Source organism: Coenobita brevimanus, chromosome 5 (assembly GCF_032717465.1).
Source record: "Coenobita brevimanus isolate Jiangsu-jjx chromosome 5, ASM3271746v2, whole genome shotgun sequence".
NCBI lineage: Eukaryota > Metazoa > Arthropoda > Malacostraca > Decapoda > Coenobitidae > Coenobita > Coenobita brevimanus.
In genome coordinates, this window is record NC_136958.1 from 102,099 (window position 1) to 123,415 (window position 21,317).

The window sequence follows — 21,317 nt, forward strand, 5'->3', positions numbered from 1 at the left end:
TTTAGTATTATTCCCCCAGCCCAGAATAAAGAAGTTCCCTCTTGTCAATGTACTGTACGCGCGGGCCAGTGTCGCCGCGCCTAGTTGAACAAGTCAATTGTGGTGATCCGTCCCCCTGCCTTTTTATAGTAATATTCCTCCCCTAGACTATTAAACCTGTATATTCCTCTTGTGACTGTGAACTAAGACTTTTTGGGCTTTGATGAAAGACAATCACCTCCACTTATAGAACCCCAACCCATTGTTAAGTGTGATTACAGTGTATGTTGAATATCCGGTGTTATTATAACGTAACTCTGTATATCTGTATCCCCTGTCCAGAATATCATTCTATGTAATATTGTAACGGTGTTAGAATTAAGGTTATAGATGTGTTAAGGTGTACTGCCTAGTTTTTATGTCCTGTTCCTTTGTTGGTGCTTTACTTCCGGTCCGGAAAGAGGACCCCGCTCAGTCGCTAGTGTTTTTAGGACGAGGAGTCGACCTAAAAACACTCAGCATAACAGCAATGAACGCAAGGAGTCACGATTAGTCAGAAATGAACGCTACACCGGCTCAGTAGTTAGTGTTCATAGGACGGGAAGTCGACCTAAAAGCACCTAGCATAACAGTTCTAAGGACGAGAAGTCGACCCTAGAACAAGTAGCATAATCCTCAGTCAGATAACTTCTTTTGGTAGGGGATAGCTTTTGTGCATTATTCTGGCCACAACCAGACGATTTTATTCAGTTTAGGTGATAACCTCGTACTCTTGCGCAAGGCGAACGTCTGCTGTTGGTTTCCCACGTGTGTTTGTTTTGACCGTCTGCACGTATAGTATTATGGTCAATCTTTAACAGAGTTGGTCGTGACCTATTTTTGCATGTTTACAAAAATCATGAAGCTGTATGTTCGCTTTTAGTACAGGATTCGTTCTAAGTTCTAACGTACGTCCTTCTGGCGGGGATGTACGAGAAATAAATAATTCTTAGAGAAGCAGCTTCAGTCTTCATTCGTACGTCACTTTCACTCGTCAGTGCTATCATGCCATGCAGTATGGCCTAGGAGGTGGATAACCTAAGTTTAACTGACTGGTGACGTTTGTAAGAAGGGGAAGATTAAAAGAAGACAAGGTAAGAAGCTAGAAAGTATGACATATAGCACTGAAGAAAATTGCGAACGGACTGGAATGTAAAACAAGGATTTTGATATGGTACTGTAGGCTATAGGTACCGTAAGATTTCTCGAATTGAGAAGGCCACGTACGGACTGCTCGCTGCTGTGGCCCGTTTTTTTATTTTGGGATAGCCACTGGTGGAGTGATTGTTGCTGTTCACTTTTATTGTTGGAGTAGTGGTGAGTCTTGCCTTCCCAATTGTGAATCCTCTACACTTTACTACCGTAATCATTTGATCAGATAGACGTGAGTTACATACTTTAATAAAGATTACTTATCTGAGGATAGTGACATTATAAGAATACAGTACTTAAAATCACTGCACGTGTGTGGTGACATGGTAAGAAGACTTCCAGTCACTGTGCCTGTGTGGTAAAATTGTACTGAGTAAGCTACCATATATAGTATGTAGATTTATAAGCTTGTGATGATGCTCCTAAACTAAAGCTTTATTGCATTAATGTCCATCTCAAACAGCAGCATCAGTTCAGTTGATAGGTGAGGAGTATTGCTGGTAAATATCGGTTTTCTGCCCATACTGCTTTCTCCCATGAAACTTAGGTTTTTCTGATTATTTTTGATGTGATTCATTCGATTTCAAGCATCATTTCCATCGAAAATAACCAGATTTTGAGATATGACCCCCTCTCATCCCCCTGCAATAATGGGGGATCTTTGGGGAATCAGGGGTTTTAGGGTGGGGAGAAACACAGCAGATGGGAATTTCCCACTGAAATGAAGCTGAAATCGAATGAATCATACCAAAATCCATCGGAAAAAACTAGGTTTCGTGGGTAAAATACGAAGCTCAAACTTATCCTAACCTAAAACCTAACCAAACCAAACCGAACCTAACCTAACCTAACCTAACCTCGTACTCTTGCGCAAGGCGAACGTCTGCTGTTAGATTCCCACGTGTGTTTGTCTTGATCGTCTGCACGTATAGTATTATGGTCAATCTTAAACAGAGTTGGTCGTGACCTTTTTTGCATGTTTACAAAAATCATGAAGCTTTGGCTATAACTGCCCATTTCATCTTTTCGCTTCCTATTGTTACTAGAACTGGTGTAACCTTTCCCTCTGTTTTCTTTCCCAGTCAAATTGTCTTAACTACTTCAGTATTCTGCATTCCCATTTCTTCCACAATTATATCTGAACAAATTTTGTCATCATCTTTTTCTCTCTCTTTGCCTGTGTCTTTTTCTGATTCAGGGATATTAAAAATTACTACATTTTTCTTTCTCTTTTCCTCCATTTTATTCATCATTCTTTCCACTGCCTTATCTACTAGCCTGTCTTCTTTTCTCTCCCATTCCCTTTCCGTGCCCTTCATCTTTTCTACTGCCTGCTCTACCATTCTGTCTTCTCTCCCATTTCTGTTCTAGGTCTTCTATCCTGTCACTCAATCTTTCATTTTCTTCCTTCACCTCTTCCATCTCTCTTTTAATCTTTCTGTTTCCTTCCCTGAGTTTTTTCACTTCCTCAGAGTTCTTCAGAACTTGAGGCTTGCATCTTGTGCAGATCCATGTTGTTCCCTCCTCTTGTTGTAGAACTTTAGAATTATCTTGCCACATCCTGCATGGTACCAGACCTTACAAACTTCACACTTCACTCCATTATCTGTGTTCCTAACCATCTTTTTACACTTGCCACAGCCTTCGTCGTCCCTCAAGCTTTCGCAGTCTTCGCATCTTTGTTCTCCATTTACTTCTGCAAAGTAACCGCATTTCTTTCTTCCCGGTGCTCTTTTCTCGTTCCCTGCCATATTTTCTGTTGCTTTCGGGATCTTGGTCTAGCCTTCTCCCTTATTTTTTGTTAATTCTCACCCGTTAGCAACACACGAGCACACCAGCCACACTTTTCATTGTATTTATTGTAAAATCGTCATGTGATGTGGTAATGTGATGGCCCACAGTACCTTATAGGCTGATCAGAGCCTGTAGAAAGATTGAGAGAAGGTAATTCTTTACCAAATGGGTACGATGATTCCACCTATATTAAACACAGTCTTAAGGTAAGTAATTTTGATACTACAGTAACACAAGTAGTTAACCGTTCCATTGTGACTGCAAGAAATGATTGCAAAATGACAGACTGTACCTCTTTTGAGGCATTTAAGGTATCAGCCAGGTCGCCCGCGGCAATGTTTACCGACAATCTCTCTGACTGGCTGTGTTGTTTACCAGCTACAGAATCACTCCAACTGGATATGTCAGTGTATCCCATGTCAAAGCAATGAGAAACTTAATGATGTAACCAAACCAAACCTAATCCAGCCTTATCTCACTTGCATTTGAAAGCCAGCTTTCAAATTTTAAAATGCATATTAGGAGCATTGAATATGGCCAGCAACTGGGAAAGATTGGTGCATTATTTATGCATTCTGAATCCTCATTTGTAGCTTTCAGTGGTATGTTTATAAAAATCCCCAGCTGCTGTGGTAATCCAGGAATAATAACAAGTAACCTGTGAAAGACTCATTTCAGTACAGTAATCACTCCAATATCCGACGTAGAGCCATAGGCAGGTCCGGATAGTGGTCCTGTCCGGATATTGGGCCCCAGCTTATGGACTTGTACTTATGGATCCTAACTCAGAGAAACACCTATACAACTCCCTCTGGACATGCATAGCACCTATTTAACACCCAAATCACATCAATAAGGCACACAACTGACTGAAATAAAGGCAAAAGAAGCATAAAATGAGGGTTTAGAAGTAGGTTCATACAATATTAAACATTCTGGTGACTGGCTCCTGGACTGGTACTTATGGTTTGCCCATGTGGAGAGGATGGAGAGTGAGAGACCAATGAGGAGAGTGTATGTGAGTGAGTTGGAGGGAGGGGGAGACCAAGGATGAGATAGAGGGATGTGTGAGCTGGGAACAGGGCAGTAAAATGGTGGGGGACAGGGTGACATGGAGGCGATTTGTTCATGGCCACCCCTTACGGGATTAAGGCATCTGGCAATAGATAGATGGTATATATTATATGATTACTGTCATGCTGGAAATGATGATACAGCTCTTTTTTCCTGTTTCAGCACTATGGCAATGTCTCAGATTCACCGGCCTTCTGCTCTGAAGCAGCAGAACAAGAAGCACAAAACTCTTGGCCACCGCACCAAAGGTGCCATCAGCAAAACTAACAAAGGTGAGTTGCCTTAGTTTTATCTTTTAACTTTGGCAGGAATACAGTAACTGTTAAGTGTCACATTTTTTGTGTTTGGAACAGATGTATATTTAACCTCTCAGACTTCAAAGGCCTTCTGTACTTCATATAGCTACTACTGTACATGTATGTACCGTACATCAGTGTCCATTCAAGGTTACCCCCATAATGGTGTACAGTATTTGTATATTTTTGTCTTGTAGTAACATTGTTTGTCATAATTTTATTTTTTCTCAGATGATTAGGTTAGGAATGATTCAGAAGTTCAATAGATAAAAGCACAGCTTAGAACTGGCAAAGCATTTAATGGTCACCTGTATGGGAGTGCAGTTTGTAGGCTAAATTTTTCCAGAGCCAGTTGAATAAAGATAATTTTTGTCTTTAAGTGTTTCTGGCTGGACCCAGAGTGTATCACGGTGTGTGGTAACCACTCTGTAAGATTTGTGTGTGTGTGTGTGTGTGTGTGTGTGTGTGTGTGTGTGTGTGTGTGTGTGTGTGTGTGTGTCCGACTCTGGGCAAAGGCTTCAGGGCCTATATCTCGGGGGCAGTAGCCTATCCTGAGGCCCAGTAGTCCTCGTACACCTCCACATGTCACCACTTCGGCGTTAACACTCACCGTCCATATTGAATACATGCTAGGGCTGTCTCATACAGGACTAGTGTATTGGTATTAGCGGGGGTATTTTTACGACATGTCGGTGGGTGATCTAGTAGATCAGGAAAGTCTGCATTTTATCAAATTCAAGTCCTTAAACTGTCCCCTGCCCCAGGCAGGATTCGAACCTGGGTCCATCAGGACTGCAGGCCGCCAAGTATGTATGGCACAGGTTCAAATTGGCGTGCTGTACATTGAGTATAAGAGCGATTGCACGAAAATGTTCACAAAGCCCAGTTCTAAGCGTATGAAGTAAAAGACCTTCACTCCTTCACTATTCAAGTGCAGAACTATTCACAAAGTCTTGCTGACCTTCGTAGGAGTCGCAAAATCGAACCGCAAAAATACTGTACCTGTTTTGTTCTCTCTTTCTTCCTTTATTTCTTCTTCATCAGTCATAACTCCAAAACAAAAAGCGTACGTGAGTATACTGTACACCAAAATGTTTCTTGTCAAGTGTAGTATCCTCCCCCCCCCCATTGTGATAGATAGGACACACCAACCAGTTGCTGAATGCAGTGCTACCATCTGGTGACTAAATGACAAGACAAATGGTTTCCTGGAACCCAAGGATCCATTACTGTGCCATGTTGAGCAGTAACATTATGCTAGCTGATGCATGGTTGTCTAGTGGGTTATGGCGTTCCAGCCAGATGAGGCCCATGAGGATTTGCATGTGAGAGATGGTTCGGGTTTATTGCTCACTTAATGCCACCCAGAGGTGAGCCTAGTCACCCTCATCTTATCTGTTGGGATTGAGTTGCCTAGCCCCAAGTATCAGTGCTCCAGGTGGTACAAAAAAGGATTGGATGATAGCTAGAGAGATGATATTGATACTACTAATTATTTTATTTTATTTTGGGAGAGAATCTTGTTGTCAGGAACTGTCTTCATGAAATCCTTGATTGTTAGGATGACTAATTTTATTTTTTGCAACCACCACATGATTATATTCCTCTGTGAAGAGACCCCTGGCCATTAAGGGATCTAATTATGAGGTTTCCTTCACTGTATTTAACAGTTATTACTGTTTTGCTTTGTTTCCCAACCACCAGGACGTGTTACTGTCAAGGCATTGACCAAGAAACACAAGACTGAGTTGAGTCGAGAGCAACGTAAAAACAAGAACCGGCAGATACGGGCAGTCAAGCGGGAAGAGGCAGCAGCACGCAAAAGAGCCCTTGGTAGTGCCCACCAGCCACCCTTCCTGGTGTCTTTGGTTCTGCTCAGCCCAGATATCAACCCTCGTACAGTCCTGGAGGCGCTCAAGCAGTGCGACAATGCTGCCATTACCACTCACACCACACAAGGCATCACACATATCAGGTCTCTATGATTAGAGTTTACATACTGTATTGCATGTGCTGTATGTCAGGGATGTTTTGGAATATTGCAGATGTTTTGTGCCTTTGTTGCTGTAAAGTGGGGTACCTGGTAAATTTGTTTTTAAGTGGCTTTTATTTTTTATTTTTGTTTATTTTTTCTTTAAGAATGGAATTAGAAGAAAATTAGTCTGCACATCACAAAAACTTGTTGCACTTGAGTAATAATACATCATTTTGTAGTATCATTGCTTAAGAAGTACAATACAGTACAAAAATGTTCTGTATGAAGCTTTTACATTAAAATTTCCTGATTACATTAGTAATATGGATTGATACCTGCTTACCAGAGATTAAAAGTGAGAGCACTGTTTCCCAAGCTTTTTTCTGTTTGTGAAAATAAGAGTATTGACATGATTCATTGCTTAAAAAATCAATCTGTTTGAATACAGTATATGATTTGTACAAGCCTATCACTGTGTATCATACATTACATATACTATATTTGCTGGATTGTGATAGATTACAATGATGTGAGTCAGATTTTTGACAGATGTCCCTTTTTTAATTATTGCAGCTCACCACGTTTCAAGCAAAGATTTTCGTTCGTTATACCTCCTGCAAATGATCTGTATGCAATATTAGACAGCATAAAGGTATGGATTTTATTTTCATTTTTTATTTTTATGTAATTATAAATCAGTTCATTGCCAGCCAGGTGTACATTTTTTTAATGATAAAAGAAAATACGCAACACATGAAAAGATCCTAATAAATATTTAAGCAGGATAACCGAATGGATGCATTTTTTTTTCATAGTTAATAGCTAATGAAAATTTATTCAGGCATTTACTGTATATTTAGTATTTCATAAACACATCCTTGGAAGTATCATACTCATTAATTACAGTTGTAATTCCTAGGTGTCCATAAGAGTGGTTGAGGTATGCTTAGTAATTGGACTTTGGCTAATACCATAGTGTTTTAATGAGGTCAGGCAGGCCTCTCAGTGAAAGGTAATGATTTCAGCATATCAAGTGTTCACAATTGTTTTTACACATAGCAGTCATAGCAGTTTGAGCTCATATACTCAACATATTCTTTCCTTTAACTAGAAACAACTATGATCTAATTCCTCATCATTAATATTTTGTTTTTTGTGTTTTTGCTCTATACAAAGACAGCTTTTCATTCTTTAATAACAGAGCTGGTGACTTGAATCTGTTGAACATAGTATAAAAGATTAACTTAAAAGTAGAGTGACACAGGAAAGAAAAGTAGCCGGTGCAATGAAGGCCTTGATAAGAAACAGAGGCTTGAGTGTTGCAGCTGCACGAGGCTTACACGAAGGAGTGTTAGTGCCAACTACATATGGATATGAGACTATGGTGTGGCATGATGTAGCTCCTTCCTCTTCAGAAAGCTACAAAGCCATCCTATGGAGGCTTTAAATGGTTTCTTAACAGCAAGCTTCAGAGCTGCAGCTTTGTAGAAAATCTTGGGCTGGTTCCTGATTTAATGCCTGTTCAGTGGAATTCCTTCCTTCCTCCTTCCTCAGGATAAATGTAGCCAGGTACCGGTCCATAAGAATTATAGCCTGGTTGGTCAGCCTGCTTCTTCCATCCAATGCCGCTGTCCCATATGTCATCACAGTCTTCTTTATGGCCTCCCTGTTAGCCCGTATAGTTTGCATGGACAATTCTGCCAAGCCTAGTTCCTTGCCAATGGCCGTGTTACCCTTCCCACTCTCCTTCTTCCTAATGACTTGCATCATCATGGCATGGCATAGGTGATGCACTTCATCCTAGAGGAGGGGGCAAACATCTTGGCTCACAGAAAAAATAGCCTCGGAGTACATGGGGACGTACCTGGAACAGCGAGTGTACCTTCTGTGTGCGTGTGTTTCCTCTGCTGGGACTCTCACCTCACCACCCTCCAAGTGGTGCATATGGGCATCACGTGACGAATGAGCAGCATTGACGTCACAAGGTGGGCGGAGCATAAGCAACCGTTATTGCTCCTTGAGGGGGCAATGCCGTGTACTCGGGGTAACCCCGGATTTGGGCCACTCATCTTCCCCCATCTCGCTTACAAGGATTTCAATTCACACACACACACACACACAAAAAAAAGGATTCTCGCATACAAGGGAGATCGTGTACTCAGAACTCACGTACTGTGGGGATGTACTGTACCTTTTTTTTACAATTATTCTTCTACAGAAGGGTGTGTAATTTTTCCTTTTTAGCTAACTTCTACTCGTCCTATTGGCCTTTTAGCTACTGTATTTACCTTTTTCAGCCATACTTAGATAAAGAGCAACTATTCAGCTTTAAAATGGTACCAAATTCACTAGTCTACCATAAAAAGTTAGTGTACAGTGGCCGATTAAGTAAAATATCGCTGCACGACGGTGCACTCTATGTGTGCCAGGCTGAATCTACAGACACAATCAGCAGAGGGCCGAAAATCTCAAAGGGTTAATTAGTCACATACTACATAACACTGTTGATATTTTGTGATTGATCTAGATGTATTCTGCTAATATAACTGTGTTACCTGATGGAGTTGAGAGGTATATGATAGAGGGAGGAGTGAGTTGGGGGTAGGGTAAGCAAAAGGTGGGTGACAGGGCGACTTGGAGGCGTTTTGTCTGCGGTCACCCTTTGCGGGATTAGGGTGTCAGGCTGTAGATAGATAGATAGATAGACCTGATATGACAACCTGTTTGACCATACTTCAAAACTGAATTGCACAATTCATAGGGGAGGCGGTGGCTCAATTGTTAGGCCTGCAGTCCTGACGGACCCGGGTTCAAATCCCGCTGAGGCAGGGAACAGTTAAAGGATTTGAGTTTCATAAAAAATCAGACTTTACTGATCTACCAGAAGGCCCGCCGACATGTCGTAAAAATACCCCCGCTAATACCAATACACCAGTCCTGTATGAGACAGCCCTAAGCATGTATTCAGTATGGACGGTGGGTGTTAGCGCCGAAGTGGTGACATGTAGAGGTGTGCGGTACGTAGGAGGACTACTGGGCCTTGAAAGCAGTCTGTGAAGCCTGTGCCCAGAGTCGGGTCACACACACACACACACACACACACACACACACACACACACAAAAAGAACCTTTGTGGATCATTGCATAGTCTCATTAAGGCCTTGTGCGGTGTTGTGCGGTGAGGATCTGTCCGTTCTCCCCTTTGGGGCTAAGATGCGAATGAATGTGTTTGAATGGATGAGTAAATGGGGAGCGTGTCGTCCTGTCTTGGCTACCTCCCTTTCCTTGGGGGAAGCAACCTGGGTATATAGATGGATAGATAGATTTTGATCTCCAGAGCCCAACAACCTTTTCAGAATACAGTATTGTGTTTGTTTCATAAATGTTCAGCTGAAATGAATTGATATTACATACTGCAGATGTACTTACTTTGTTTAGAACTGGGCTCAGCTACTTTACTCTTATATTCAATATTTTTATTTTTACTCTTGGTTTCTTCAAAATTAATTCAACCTTTTAAGGATTTATATCAGTGAAAAAAATTATTTTATTCAACCTTTTAAGGATTTATATCAGTGAAAGGGATAATTGAACCTATACTGTTTCTAACATAACCATTTCATTCAAAAAACTTCCTCTGAGTTGAATAAAATCATCTGTGGATAGCAAGAACATAATGCAGAATACATCATGAGACTATGTATTATATTGCGGCAGGTGAGTGATACTGTACTGCTGTTATGGCCTGCTGAGGAGGAGCTGGGAGATGCAGCTGAAGTCCTCATCTCATCCCTCCTGGCCCAGGGACTGCCCACACCCTTGCATATCATTACTGACCTTGACAACATGGCACTAAAGGTACTACATCAAATGTTATTGTAATATTGCATAGTATAACTAAAAAATTCCATAGAAGCTCATTAAATAGGATAATGAATAAAGAAAAATTAATTTTCCTCTTACAGATGTAGAAGATACCTCCATTATCCAGTCCTTTATTGCCCTAGTATAAACTTATCCCCTGGGGCTAGGCTATTCAGTCCATACATTTAAGGAACAGGTGGCCCAGTTATCCATGCCAGATTGCATTTTGTGAGCATTATACCTTAGCCATCCCCACTGGGCCACAGTCATTGAAGCGTTTTAACACTCAAGGCCGCTAGGTATGTATTATTCTGTGTTTTGGTTACAACTCAGCATATTAACCCTGAAAGTCCTAATTGCATCAGTTGATGCAATTTGAGTTTTATGACATAATCTCACAGCATTTGGTGGTAAGCCTATAAAGTTGCTAGAAGCCACCAGAAAAAAATCCACCGACTATAGGAATTTTCCTACAATATTTCTTGGACCCTACCAAATATATGGTGCGAATTAGTGGGTTCAGAATTCCATTGCGCCGACTGTACATGGATGGTGTTGTAAGGGAGGTGAATGCAAGAGTTTTAGGTGGAGGTCTGAGTCTGGTGAATGTTGATGGTGGAGAGTGGAATCTGAAGCAGCTGCTGTTTGCAGATGATACTGCACTGGTGGCTGATTCAGAGGAGAGATTGAGACAGTTGGTAGAGGAGTTTGGAAGGGTGTGTGAAAGGAGGAAATTGAAAGTAAATGAGAATAAGAGAAAAGTGATGAAGTGTATGAGGTTGGTAGATGGTAGGGGGATGAATATAGTTTTGAATGGCAAGTTGCTTGAGGAGGTAGAGCGTTTTAAATATCTAGGGTCACATGTTGCTGTGGATGGAAGAATAGATGCAGAAGTGAAGTTTAGAATCAATGAAGTAGGAAAGGTGCTGGGAGGAATGAAAAAAGTGTTTAGATGTCATTCGCTTAGAATGGATGTAAAGAGAAGGCTGTATGAGGGTGTTGTGGTACCGACAGCATTATATGGGGCTGAAACATGGAATATGGGTGTAGCAGAGAGGAAAAGTTTGAATGTAATGGAGATGAGGTGTCTGAGGAGTATGTGTGGAGTGACGCGTGTGGATCGAGTGCGAAATGAAGTGCGAAGGAGAACTGGAGTTGTTCAGGAGATGGCTGGTAGAGTTGAGCAGAGGGTGTTGCGATGGTTTGGGCATATGGAGAGAATGGATAATGAGCGATTGGTGAAAAAGATAACTAGATCTGATGTGAGAGGTGTAAGGCTGAGAGGGAGACCACAAATAGGATGGATGGACAGTGTGAAGAGAGCGCTGGATGCGAGAAGGATGTCTGTTGAGCAAGGAAGAGTGGCTGTGCGTGACAGAAATAAATGGAGAGAAATTGTGAATGAATAAGTGATGACGCAGCCCTGAGGGGATATTCTCCCGCATCTGGTCTAATCATCTAGTCAGGTCAGGTGCGGGTAAGGGGATGAGTCTGTTATGATGTGGCAGGGGTAAACCAGTTCTACTGTCGGGCCCTGCTGCGGATGTCACTGATTGCATTGCGCAGTTGACCCTTGTGCGGTGTGGTGTGGTGAAGATCTGTCCGTTCGCCCCTTTGGGGCTAAGATGCGAATGAATGTGTTTGAATGGATGAGTAAATGGGGAGTGTGTCGTCCTGTCTTGGCTACCTCCCTTTCCTTGGGGGAAGCAGCTTAGGTATATAGAGATAGAGAGCAATGCTAAATTCTACAATCTCTGTGACCAACCTGCCGTGTTGATGAAACTGAGACGATAAAGATTTGGTTAGTGATGAGATGATTAAAGCCAGAAATGGGATATTTTCCCTTGGTGATTTCACAATCAAAACATAGCAGAAACGTTAATGTAAAATTATGAGCTGAATCTCTGTTATTAAATTGCTAGAGTTGATGCCAAAAAACAGTGTTAGGAGAGAAAATCTTTTTTTATTTTATTTCATAATTGAGGCATTCACCAATTAGAGCCATGCACTCCCTTTGAAAAGTCGAGATTCCAAGGGGTTCCTACGATCATTTTGGATGAGTTTTTAGTTGATAACAAAATTTATTGAATGAATGTATCACATGCAGAAAGAATTTCAACTCTATTTCACATAGGAGTAAAGTTGTTATCTTCTGCTTAGCTTGATGGTCAGGTCAGGCCAGGCTGCATTCCAGACTTAACCAAGCGTAAACAATACTCGTTCACTTGTAATCATAAGGGGAGAATGATTCTTTTCTTCTTTGCATGAAGAATAAATAAGGTGGTGTAAGGGGTTTATGTCAGTTAATGTGAAGGTGGGAGGATGCATAGTAGGCCTAAAAAGTGAATATGGTAAATGGTTGTGTGAGAAAGTGAGGTATGGAGGATGAAAAAGTCAGGGATTTGACTGAGGATGGAGTTGGATGGATAAATTATTTACAAAAGATCAGTAGGCAAAGGTTTAGCACCCTTTATTTGCCTGGCAGTCATTTGATTGAATATTTGATAGTAGATGTACAGTGCATCTTCAAAGAAAAGTGTCCCTCAGTGAAAATGGGGGAAGTGAATGGATGATGTGGGGTTGGAGAGGATAATTGTCTTCCAAGAGATATTATTTCAGCACAGGTCTGGCATGAGAGAGAGAGAGAGAGAAAGAGAATCCTGCACTAAGTAAAACGGCCAGAAAAGAGCAGTCATATACTGTACTAGAAAATATATCGTGGTGTTGAAGGGGTTAATTGTGTTTGAAGATACTGTATACAATTGGTGGGCAGGTGTGGCGTGGGAGAAGGATGGGGCTGCAGGTGGACGTGAGACAATGGTTAATTACCGATCCCTCCCACCATGTGAGGAAGTCTTGCTCTGTAGACCCTGCCTTCTTCCATCCGTTTGTGGGTTATAGAGGCCAGGATAAAAGATAATGAAATGACAGTGTTAGTCTGCTAAAGCTATAAACTGTAGTTTGAAAATTTTCCAGTTTAAAGAAAGTGTGCCCAGGCATCAGTATTCTGTCTTACACAGATTGTTTTGTTCTTTTATAAATGCTCCAACATGCTTGCATGTGTGAGCCGTAGTCACCTGATGGCGGCTGTCCATGCTTCTCCATCTCTAGCAGCCTCCCTATTCAGTCCCTTGTCCCTGAGACGTTTTGTGTGATCCTGTCCCAGGTTTTTTTCTGACTGCTTCTCACAACCCCATCCCCCAGTGTTCACACTTCTCACTTTTTACACCCAATTGTTATCCCCCATCCTCTCCACATGCCCAAACCATCATAATCTACCCCTCCTCATCACAGCACCAATACATTTCAGTCCCATCCCTCCTCCCAACTTTTCTATTATAAACCTAGCCCCCTTGGCCTCGCATCCAATGACGCACTGCACATCCACCTAATCATTGTCATTTCTATTTTTTTGGGCCTACGAATATGCTCCTCCTTTACTGCCCAGGTCTCATTGCCATTCAGCATTACACTCCTAACATGCTGCATACAAAGATCCCTAAGCACAGAGGGAGAGTCTTCTCAGTGTCAGGAGAGGCAACAGCTCCCTGAATTTCTTCCAACAGATATTGGTGTAATTATTATTGTTTGGTACATCATGTTAATAGGACAGCAAGAGTAGTGCAGAAGTGATGGAGGCAGAGCGTTTAGAGGAGGAGCTGCGTACCCGACTCTCAATCTCGCACCGACCCACGCACAGCAAGGCTCATGTATTCTCTCACTTACTTGATTTTATACTGTAGTTTTATGTGTGGGAGAGTTTTTGAAAGTATGCATTTGCTGATGATGGTTACTCTGATGAGTTGTCCTCTTACCCGTGTTACATATGGAGTTTGTGTTGAGTGCAGATAATTAAATACTGATAGGCTTGTTGCAGTGCTGAACTAAGAATGAATTTTTAATATAAAAGTAGCTGAGCGGAGAGCTTAGAATTGCATGGAACATGCATAAGAAACTAACATTTTTAAGGATGAAATGCATTTTTTGTACTTCCTGGAAATAATTTCAAGTTTGTGTGATATTGTAGATTGCATAATATATAATTTTAAGAAAAGTGATAGTTTAATGCCTGATTCTTACATCGCGTGTAACAGTACTGTATTTTCGGTAAATGTACGTATAACTTACATAACATATTCAAGCATGTCTGTTTAAGAAGTTCTGTTATTATTCTGTGGGTAAGTTTTAGTTTGTTGTCACTTTGTGATGTATAGTGTACAATGTATTTATTGGTAGTTTTTAATGTCAGAGTTGTACTGAGATTTTTATTTATCCAAGAAAAGTGGTGTGCATGTGTCAAACAGTAAAGGTCTTCATATCTGATCAGGCTTAGGCAGTTTAATTGCCTGTATAATCCAAACAGTTTTATATACTGTACTCTATATTTGTTTATATTTTATCACTGGTCACTTCCATAATTTTTTTTTTTTTTTTTTTTTTTTTTTTTTTTTTTTTTTTTAAATAATGAGGCTTCTGGAGGTAAAGGGGCAAAAATGCCAGAATGAAGAATATCAGTCTACCCAGGGAATTGGTAGATTGATCTGTTTTCTCTCACAGGGTAATATTCAGCAAATGAAACTCACCTTTTATAGCACCTGTAGTGTGGGTCAGGAGTTCTGTAGTTTAGTAAACATTCTGGCTGTCAGATCCATTTTACGGGAGGTAAGGGAACGACGTCACCAGCCACGCGAGCCAATAGCAGGCCGCCATCTTTCCTCCTGTGTTTACCTGTGTGATGCTTGACAGCCAATCATCGCTCGTGCCACTTGCCCTGCAGGCAGTCACCCAGCTAGCTCCAAGTTGTCTAGATGCCATTTAATATTTTGCTGTGCTATATTACTTTTTCATCCAGTTCTATGCATAATCATGGAGTCCAGTGACGGTGAGTTTCAGGTACCCAGGGTTACCAGGAAGAGAAAAAGGGACCCTGAACAGTGGAAACAGCTGATGCTAAGCAGAAAAGAAACAGTGGTGAAGCATAAGTTAGTCAACATAGTACGCAGGAGTTCAGGGCAAGAATAGTGGGTTCTCCTTGCAAGTGCAGTAGTCAGTGTTTTACATGTGTCGGTGCTGAAAATGTTAAAGATATTTTCAACAATTACTGGGGATTAAGAGATCATTATGCTCAGATAGCTTATCTTGTTCGCTGTCTGGAAGAAAGTGCAGTGAAGCGTACATGAGTGAAGGGTAGGGAAGGTCGAGTGAAGCGTAACTTTGTGTAGACAGTGGTGGTCAACATTGCTCGGATCAATGTTTGTCATGTAGCTTTCCTTCACATTTGTGATATTTCAGAGAAATGCTTAAGTACAGGAAACCATTTGGCTTGTCACTCAGTGTAGAGACCATAAGGCATCACTACATTGAGTGGATGATGGGCACCCACATCTACTCAAAAACATATTTATTATGAATTTTTGAAATCTTCAAAATGAAAATAAATTACCATTTACAAAATAGTAAATGGGAATTTATTTTCATTTTGAATATTTTATCATCATCATCTGGACCTCCATTTCCACGGTAGGGCAGGGTGAGGAGTAGTAATATCCAGACAGCCCAAATTTGCCCAGTCCAATGGGCCATGCTTCCATTCGCTCACCATTCAAGCCCCCGGAATCCTGGCTCTATCTGATACGCCAAAAACATTCACCAAGTTCTGTAGCTTCACATAAACATATCTGATAGACTCAGTCCGAACACTGTCACGTAAAAAAGGGGTGCCAAATCCCTGATCATGCACTTCTTCTCACAATATTCATCCAGCCAGCTCAATCTCTAGCCTCACCGACTACCATACCTGTCTTTCTCACACGCTTATCTACCACATCCCTCCACCTTTTCCGTGGCCCACCTTGCCTCCTCTCTCTTTCAGATTCACTTAGCTATACCTTTTTCACCACTCTGTTGTTATCCATTCTCTCCACATGACCATACCATCTCAGTACACTCTCTTCGTTTCTGGTGTCCACAGACTTCCTCACTCCACTTCATTCACAAATCACATTATTTCGTATCCTGTTCACTCTCTGTCCTCCACATACATTCCGCAGCAGTTTATCTCCACTGCTGTCACTCACGACTTCATTTTGATGCCACACCATAGTCTCACATCCATATGTTAAAGTTGGCACTAACACTCCTTCATGTAAGCCTCACACAGCTGCAACACTCAAGCCTCTGTTTCTTATCAAGGCCTTCATTGCACCAGCTACTTTCGTTCCTTGTGTCACTCGACTTTCCAGTTCTTGCACATTTTCTTCTCTTTTCTATCACTGTACACAGGTATTTGAACTCCCTCACCAATTCCAGTCTCTCTCCAGTCACTGTAGCATCACACTAGGAATCACTTTCTCAGTAACCATCACTTTATTGTTTTCTATGTTTACTCTCGAGGCACGACACTCACAGACATCAAGAAAACTCTACACTAGTCTACCAAGTTCTTGTTCGATATTTGCAAGCAGTACTGCATCATTAGCATACAACAAATTTGAGATATTCCAATTATCACCATTCATTACCAATGCCATCCCTCTCTCCATTACTTGTGTTTTTACATCTCACATCACCCCATCCATATATATATTGAACAGCCATGGGGACATCACACAACCTTGTCACATGCCCACACCAATCGTGAACCATTCACTTAGATGCCCATTAAAACTTTCTCATGTTTCGTTACCATCATAAAAACTCTTGACGGCACCTAGCAGCTTACCATATACAAGATACAAGAATATTTTAAAAATTAAAATGTATATATGTTTTTGAGTTGTGAAGGAAATGGTTCATACAGTAGTTCTGTTATACACTGAAGATTGTAAGGCTGTCCAAATTTTTTTTTTTATCTTTTTTATTATTTACTTACCATTAGGCAAATGGGGGTATGCAAAATCATGAAAAAAAAAATGCCTACACAACATTAATTTTTTTCCTGATATTTGAAATCCACTAAACTCTGAGTATAATGAGTATAAACATGTACATGACATCTCATAAACTTTGTGTGGTACCGATAGCTAAACTTTGATTGCAATTTACTCAAAACATCACTTTGGCAGTTTCGCCCCTTTACCTCTTGGAGCCCTGGCTTTACCTCTATGATGTAGTTATTAATCAACAGCAGGAATGTCTAACATGCTATCAAGGACATATAATGAAATTTAACAGTTGAGACTTGTCATCCTTCATTTCAGTTGGATTTAGACCTGGCAATCTAGGAAGTAAGGTATGAGAACTTTTGCTGTAGTGTTTATGTGAATCGGCAAGTAATTGCTGTACTGCTGGTGGATAAGGCAGATAGTAGGACATTCTGTACACCATTTTGAAGCTTGGGAATGTTTTTTGAATACCTGTATATTAAAAGTACTGTGAAGGTGGAAGTATATTAATGTGTTTGCCGGTGTGATATTATTACTGTATCTGGAGACTTCATGGTACAGTCTTTTAGTTACTGAGTGTAGAAAACTGTTTGTGTTTATATGGAGTTACAGCACTACCTTTTGTATTTCATAGGTATATATTTGTGTATTGATGTAGACATTTAATGTTTTCAATACTCTTAAGAGAGCAAAATGATCCATATGCAGTCAGTCCTCAGTATATATCAGAAATATGCCAAAATATTATGACCACTTGATTATAAAACTGTTTTTTTAAATGGGGGGTTGGTGGGACATTAAATTGTTTGTAAAGGCTGCATTGGAGCTTTAATGGGCAGTGCTTTTGTAATTTGCAGTGGACATCATTGCCAAGAATCATATATAAAGATAAAGCAGTATATAAAGAGTACAAACTGCAATTGAACATCTTCCTTTCATGCCTTATTGCAACATTGTAACCTGTTGACTCCCTTAGGTTAGGATAGTAGATAAAAGATCTGTTTATTTTCAGCCAATGTCTGCAATGAATAAATAAGTAGAAAACTGTAATTTTTACTGTTTGGCCTCTAGAGACAGCAGCAGGCAAGGCAACGACTAGCGCGGGAGATAGAGGTGCGATTTCCTGGGCCTGGTCGTGTCATGAGCATCACTCGGCCTCAGGAAGCACTGCTAGTTCTGCGACAGATTGGACAGCAGCGGCAACGGCCAATCTTCTTTCGTGATCACAGGCCTCATATGATGGCAGAGCATGTTGAATTTGTGGAGGAGGTATGTTACTGTTTTTGTTCCTGTTGTTGCCCCAGGCTCATCTGGATGCAAACCTATTGGATTATAAGAAAACAGCTCACTTCAGCATGTTGTTCAGAGGTGTGAATTAATGTCAAAAATTTTCATGTCTCCAGTAATGTACACCCGTACACTAGAGCACGTTCATCTCATGCCCCTAATTTTCACAATGCATACACTCCTTCAAACCAACTGCAACAAAGGAAAGGAGGTCCCGATGATGATGTGATGAATACTTCCCTAAGTCTCTTCATTCCAGTGACTTGTTTCACTTTACTCAGGACACCACCATCCATCCATCCATCCATCATCTAATCCTACGTTGCCCCCAAGTGATTTTATTCAGTCTGGGGGAGGTGTCCTGTATTGAAGGAGGTAAATAGGAACACCACTAGATGACTTTATTTGATCTTATGTCTTGTAGTGAATAAAATTGTCTGGAAAAGGCACATCATTGGATGAAAGAGGTTAATAAATGGTCCTAAGGTATCATCATCATCGTCATTGTCATTGTCAGTCATCATCATTATACTGTATATACATACATACATACCTGGTGTATAATCAAACCTGTATCCATAGGGGTCAACAGGAACTCTGAAAATGGAGGGTTATGTACGTGGACGAGAGCTGTCTGTCAATGGATTGATCCATATACCCGGGTGGGGGGACTATCAAATGTCCAGGATAGACTCTCACCAGGACCCTCACCCTCTAATGCCAAGACGGAATGAGGAAGACAGGCTTGATGATAGCACATATCTACTGGAGGAGGCTGATCCTGAGAAACAAGAATCGCTGACAGCTACTAATGAGGTTAGTAGCTGTGATTGTAGCCCCAGGTTCATCTGAGCATGAACCCGGTGAACTGTAGTCTGAAGTTAACCCTTCTCTTTCAGGGGAAAGGGAGAGAGCTGAGGAAAAATGTATAACTGGACAGACAGTAAAATTCCTTGACTGTATAGATGCCATTTGATAAAGACATCTCTCTGTAGTATCATTGAGGTTTGTAAACAGGCTAAAGGAGATAAAGGGCTAAAGGAGAGGGCTGAAAAGAATTAAGTGAAGAATAATTACTTCAGCAAAATGTTATCTCTGTTTTATTCATGCTGCATTTCAGTCACCTTAACCCCTTCATTACTGTATTTCTGTCCCCCCTGCTCAGCAAACCCCCCCACCCCCCACCCCCCGCCAAACCGAATTTCCCCCAGGCATGGCTCTTTCGTGGGGTAGTATTTATTTTATCATTACATCGGTTCTACTTGCTTTATATTATTTATTTTTGTATTGGTAAGTAAATTTTGACCACAAGATGTGTTTATGATATGTTATAATAATGTACATACAGTAATAATACTACATGTCTAACCAATTGATTTAGTAAACCTACGATATACAGATAAATATAGTAGATAGCGATATAAATAAATGAACAGAGAAGAAAATATTGATTATATTATTTACCCTGTAAGTTTGAAGAAGATCCATGAAGAATGAGGTAGGTGGCAGGCAGGTCAAAAGTAGGTGGGGGTGGGGTGATGCTCTCCGAGGCAGACGCACCGAGGCAGGTTGGTGTGGCAGGTGGCGCACCCCGAGGCAGGTGCACCAGGTATGCCACAGTGCCTACCGGGAGTGCCAGGCACGGTAGTGCTCCACTGAACACAAACCAGGCTGCTGAGGGCAGGCAGGGCAGTTCTCTCTGGAAAACTTTGCCATACCCTCTATGTGACACACTCAGCACTGTTTTTGAGGCCATCGTTTCTTCTCGGTGGCAGGTATGAACTAAGTGAAGTTTTTAACAGACGATGGATTTTCATAGACATTAGCGTTGAGTGTGGTGAGTTGGAACAGTGCAGGACACGGGATGAGTTGGAACAGTGGGCACTGCAATGCCAGATGCCAAGACATTTCCATTTTATGGTGCCCATTCAACATCCCTGCCCCAGCTTTACAAATGTTGTTAATCTAGTTTTCTACAGAACCAGCAGAGCAGAGCTGAAGATTTAATAGACAGTTGTCCCGACTCGGCCACCATTTTTTTTTTTTTTTTTTTTTTTTTTTACCCAGGGTGAGCTGGGACAACAATTTCATTTGTGATTTTCAGAAGGAAAAACCTATTTTTCATGCATTATATACTACAGTACTATATTTTGTAGTTTGCAGTATTTTTGGTGGTTTTGGTTGTCAACAAGTAGATATTTCTCATTTTCAGGTTGCATACATGCCTAAAGAGAGAAAATACTGTGATATGAATTATGGCAAAAAAGAATTTATTGGTATAATGTTAAAAGTAGGGACAAAGAGCTGTACAATGAAATTTTTGGAAAGGAGAGGAACTGAGAAATGCAACTGGCCAGTTTGTGATGATACAATGTATACTGATGATGATTTTCAGCAGTGTATCAATCATTGGTGGACCTGTCTTATTAGCAGGAACTGTACCTTTTACGATGCAAGAGGTGGACAAAGCCTTTCATGATTATAAAAAGTATATTTCTCAGTGAAATATTTCAGCATGAATAGCTACAGGCAACTTAGCGGAACTCTTAATTAACTACGGAATATGTATAGTGCAGTGCGTTGTGTGTGAAGTGCATTGTGTTTTTATATTTCTCATGGTTAGTCATTGTGGCCCCCCGCCCCAAATTATATTTCTGGCTGCGCCCCTGTTTCATACTACAGTTGTTTTGTTTGTCAGGTTAATCCATTGGAGAGAGAGCAAACTTATCCAAGTGATGATGAGATTGCTGAGGCTGAAGATGTCATGGCAGCTGCTCTCGCCACAGCCAAGACCCGCACCAAACGTGTTCCTCGGGGCACTTCAGAGTACCAGGCAGCATGGATTATTGACAGTGATGATGGTAAGGTGACACAGAAATATGATTTATTGATTAATCACTCTGGTAAGTCTAAGCTCCCTCAACTGAAAAGGGTTGACTGGTATAATATTCTCACTGGAGAGGTGTGTTGACT

General features: G+C 41.0%; 1 protein-coding gene across 1 annotated transcript in view; it reads left to right on the forward strand.

Moving 5' to 3' along the window:
- The first annotated feature begins 1,103 nt into the window (after positions 1 to 1,103).
- The window catches only part of Tsr1 (Tsr1 ribosome assembly factor), a 35,005-nt gene continuing 14,791 nt past the window's right edge, over positions 1,104 to 21,317 (forward strand). The window contains exons 1-8 of the mRNA XM_080270843.1: positions 1,104 to 1,112; positions 4,201 to 4,310; positions 6,039 to 6,309; positions 6,883 to 6,961; positions 10,027 to 10,167; positions 18,129 to 18,326; positions 18,927 to 19,160; positions 21,043 to 21,205. Coding sequence (XP_080126969.1) covers positions 4,205 to 4,310; positions 6,039 to 6,309; positions 6,883 to 6,961; positions 10,027 to 10,167; positions 18,129 to 18,326; positions 18,927 to 19,160; positions 21,043 to 21,205 — 1,192 coding nt within the window. The 5' untranslated portion in view covers positions 1,104 to 1,112; positions 4,201 to 4,204. The remainder of the gene's footprint in view (positions 1,113 to 4,200; positions 4,311 to 6,038; positions 6,310 to 6,882; positions 6,962 to 10,026; positions 10,168 to 18,128; positions 18,327 to 18,926; positions 19,161 to 21,042; positions 21,206 to 21,317) is intronic.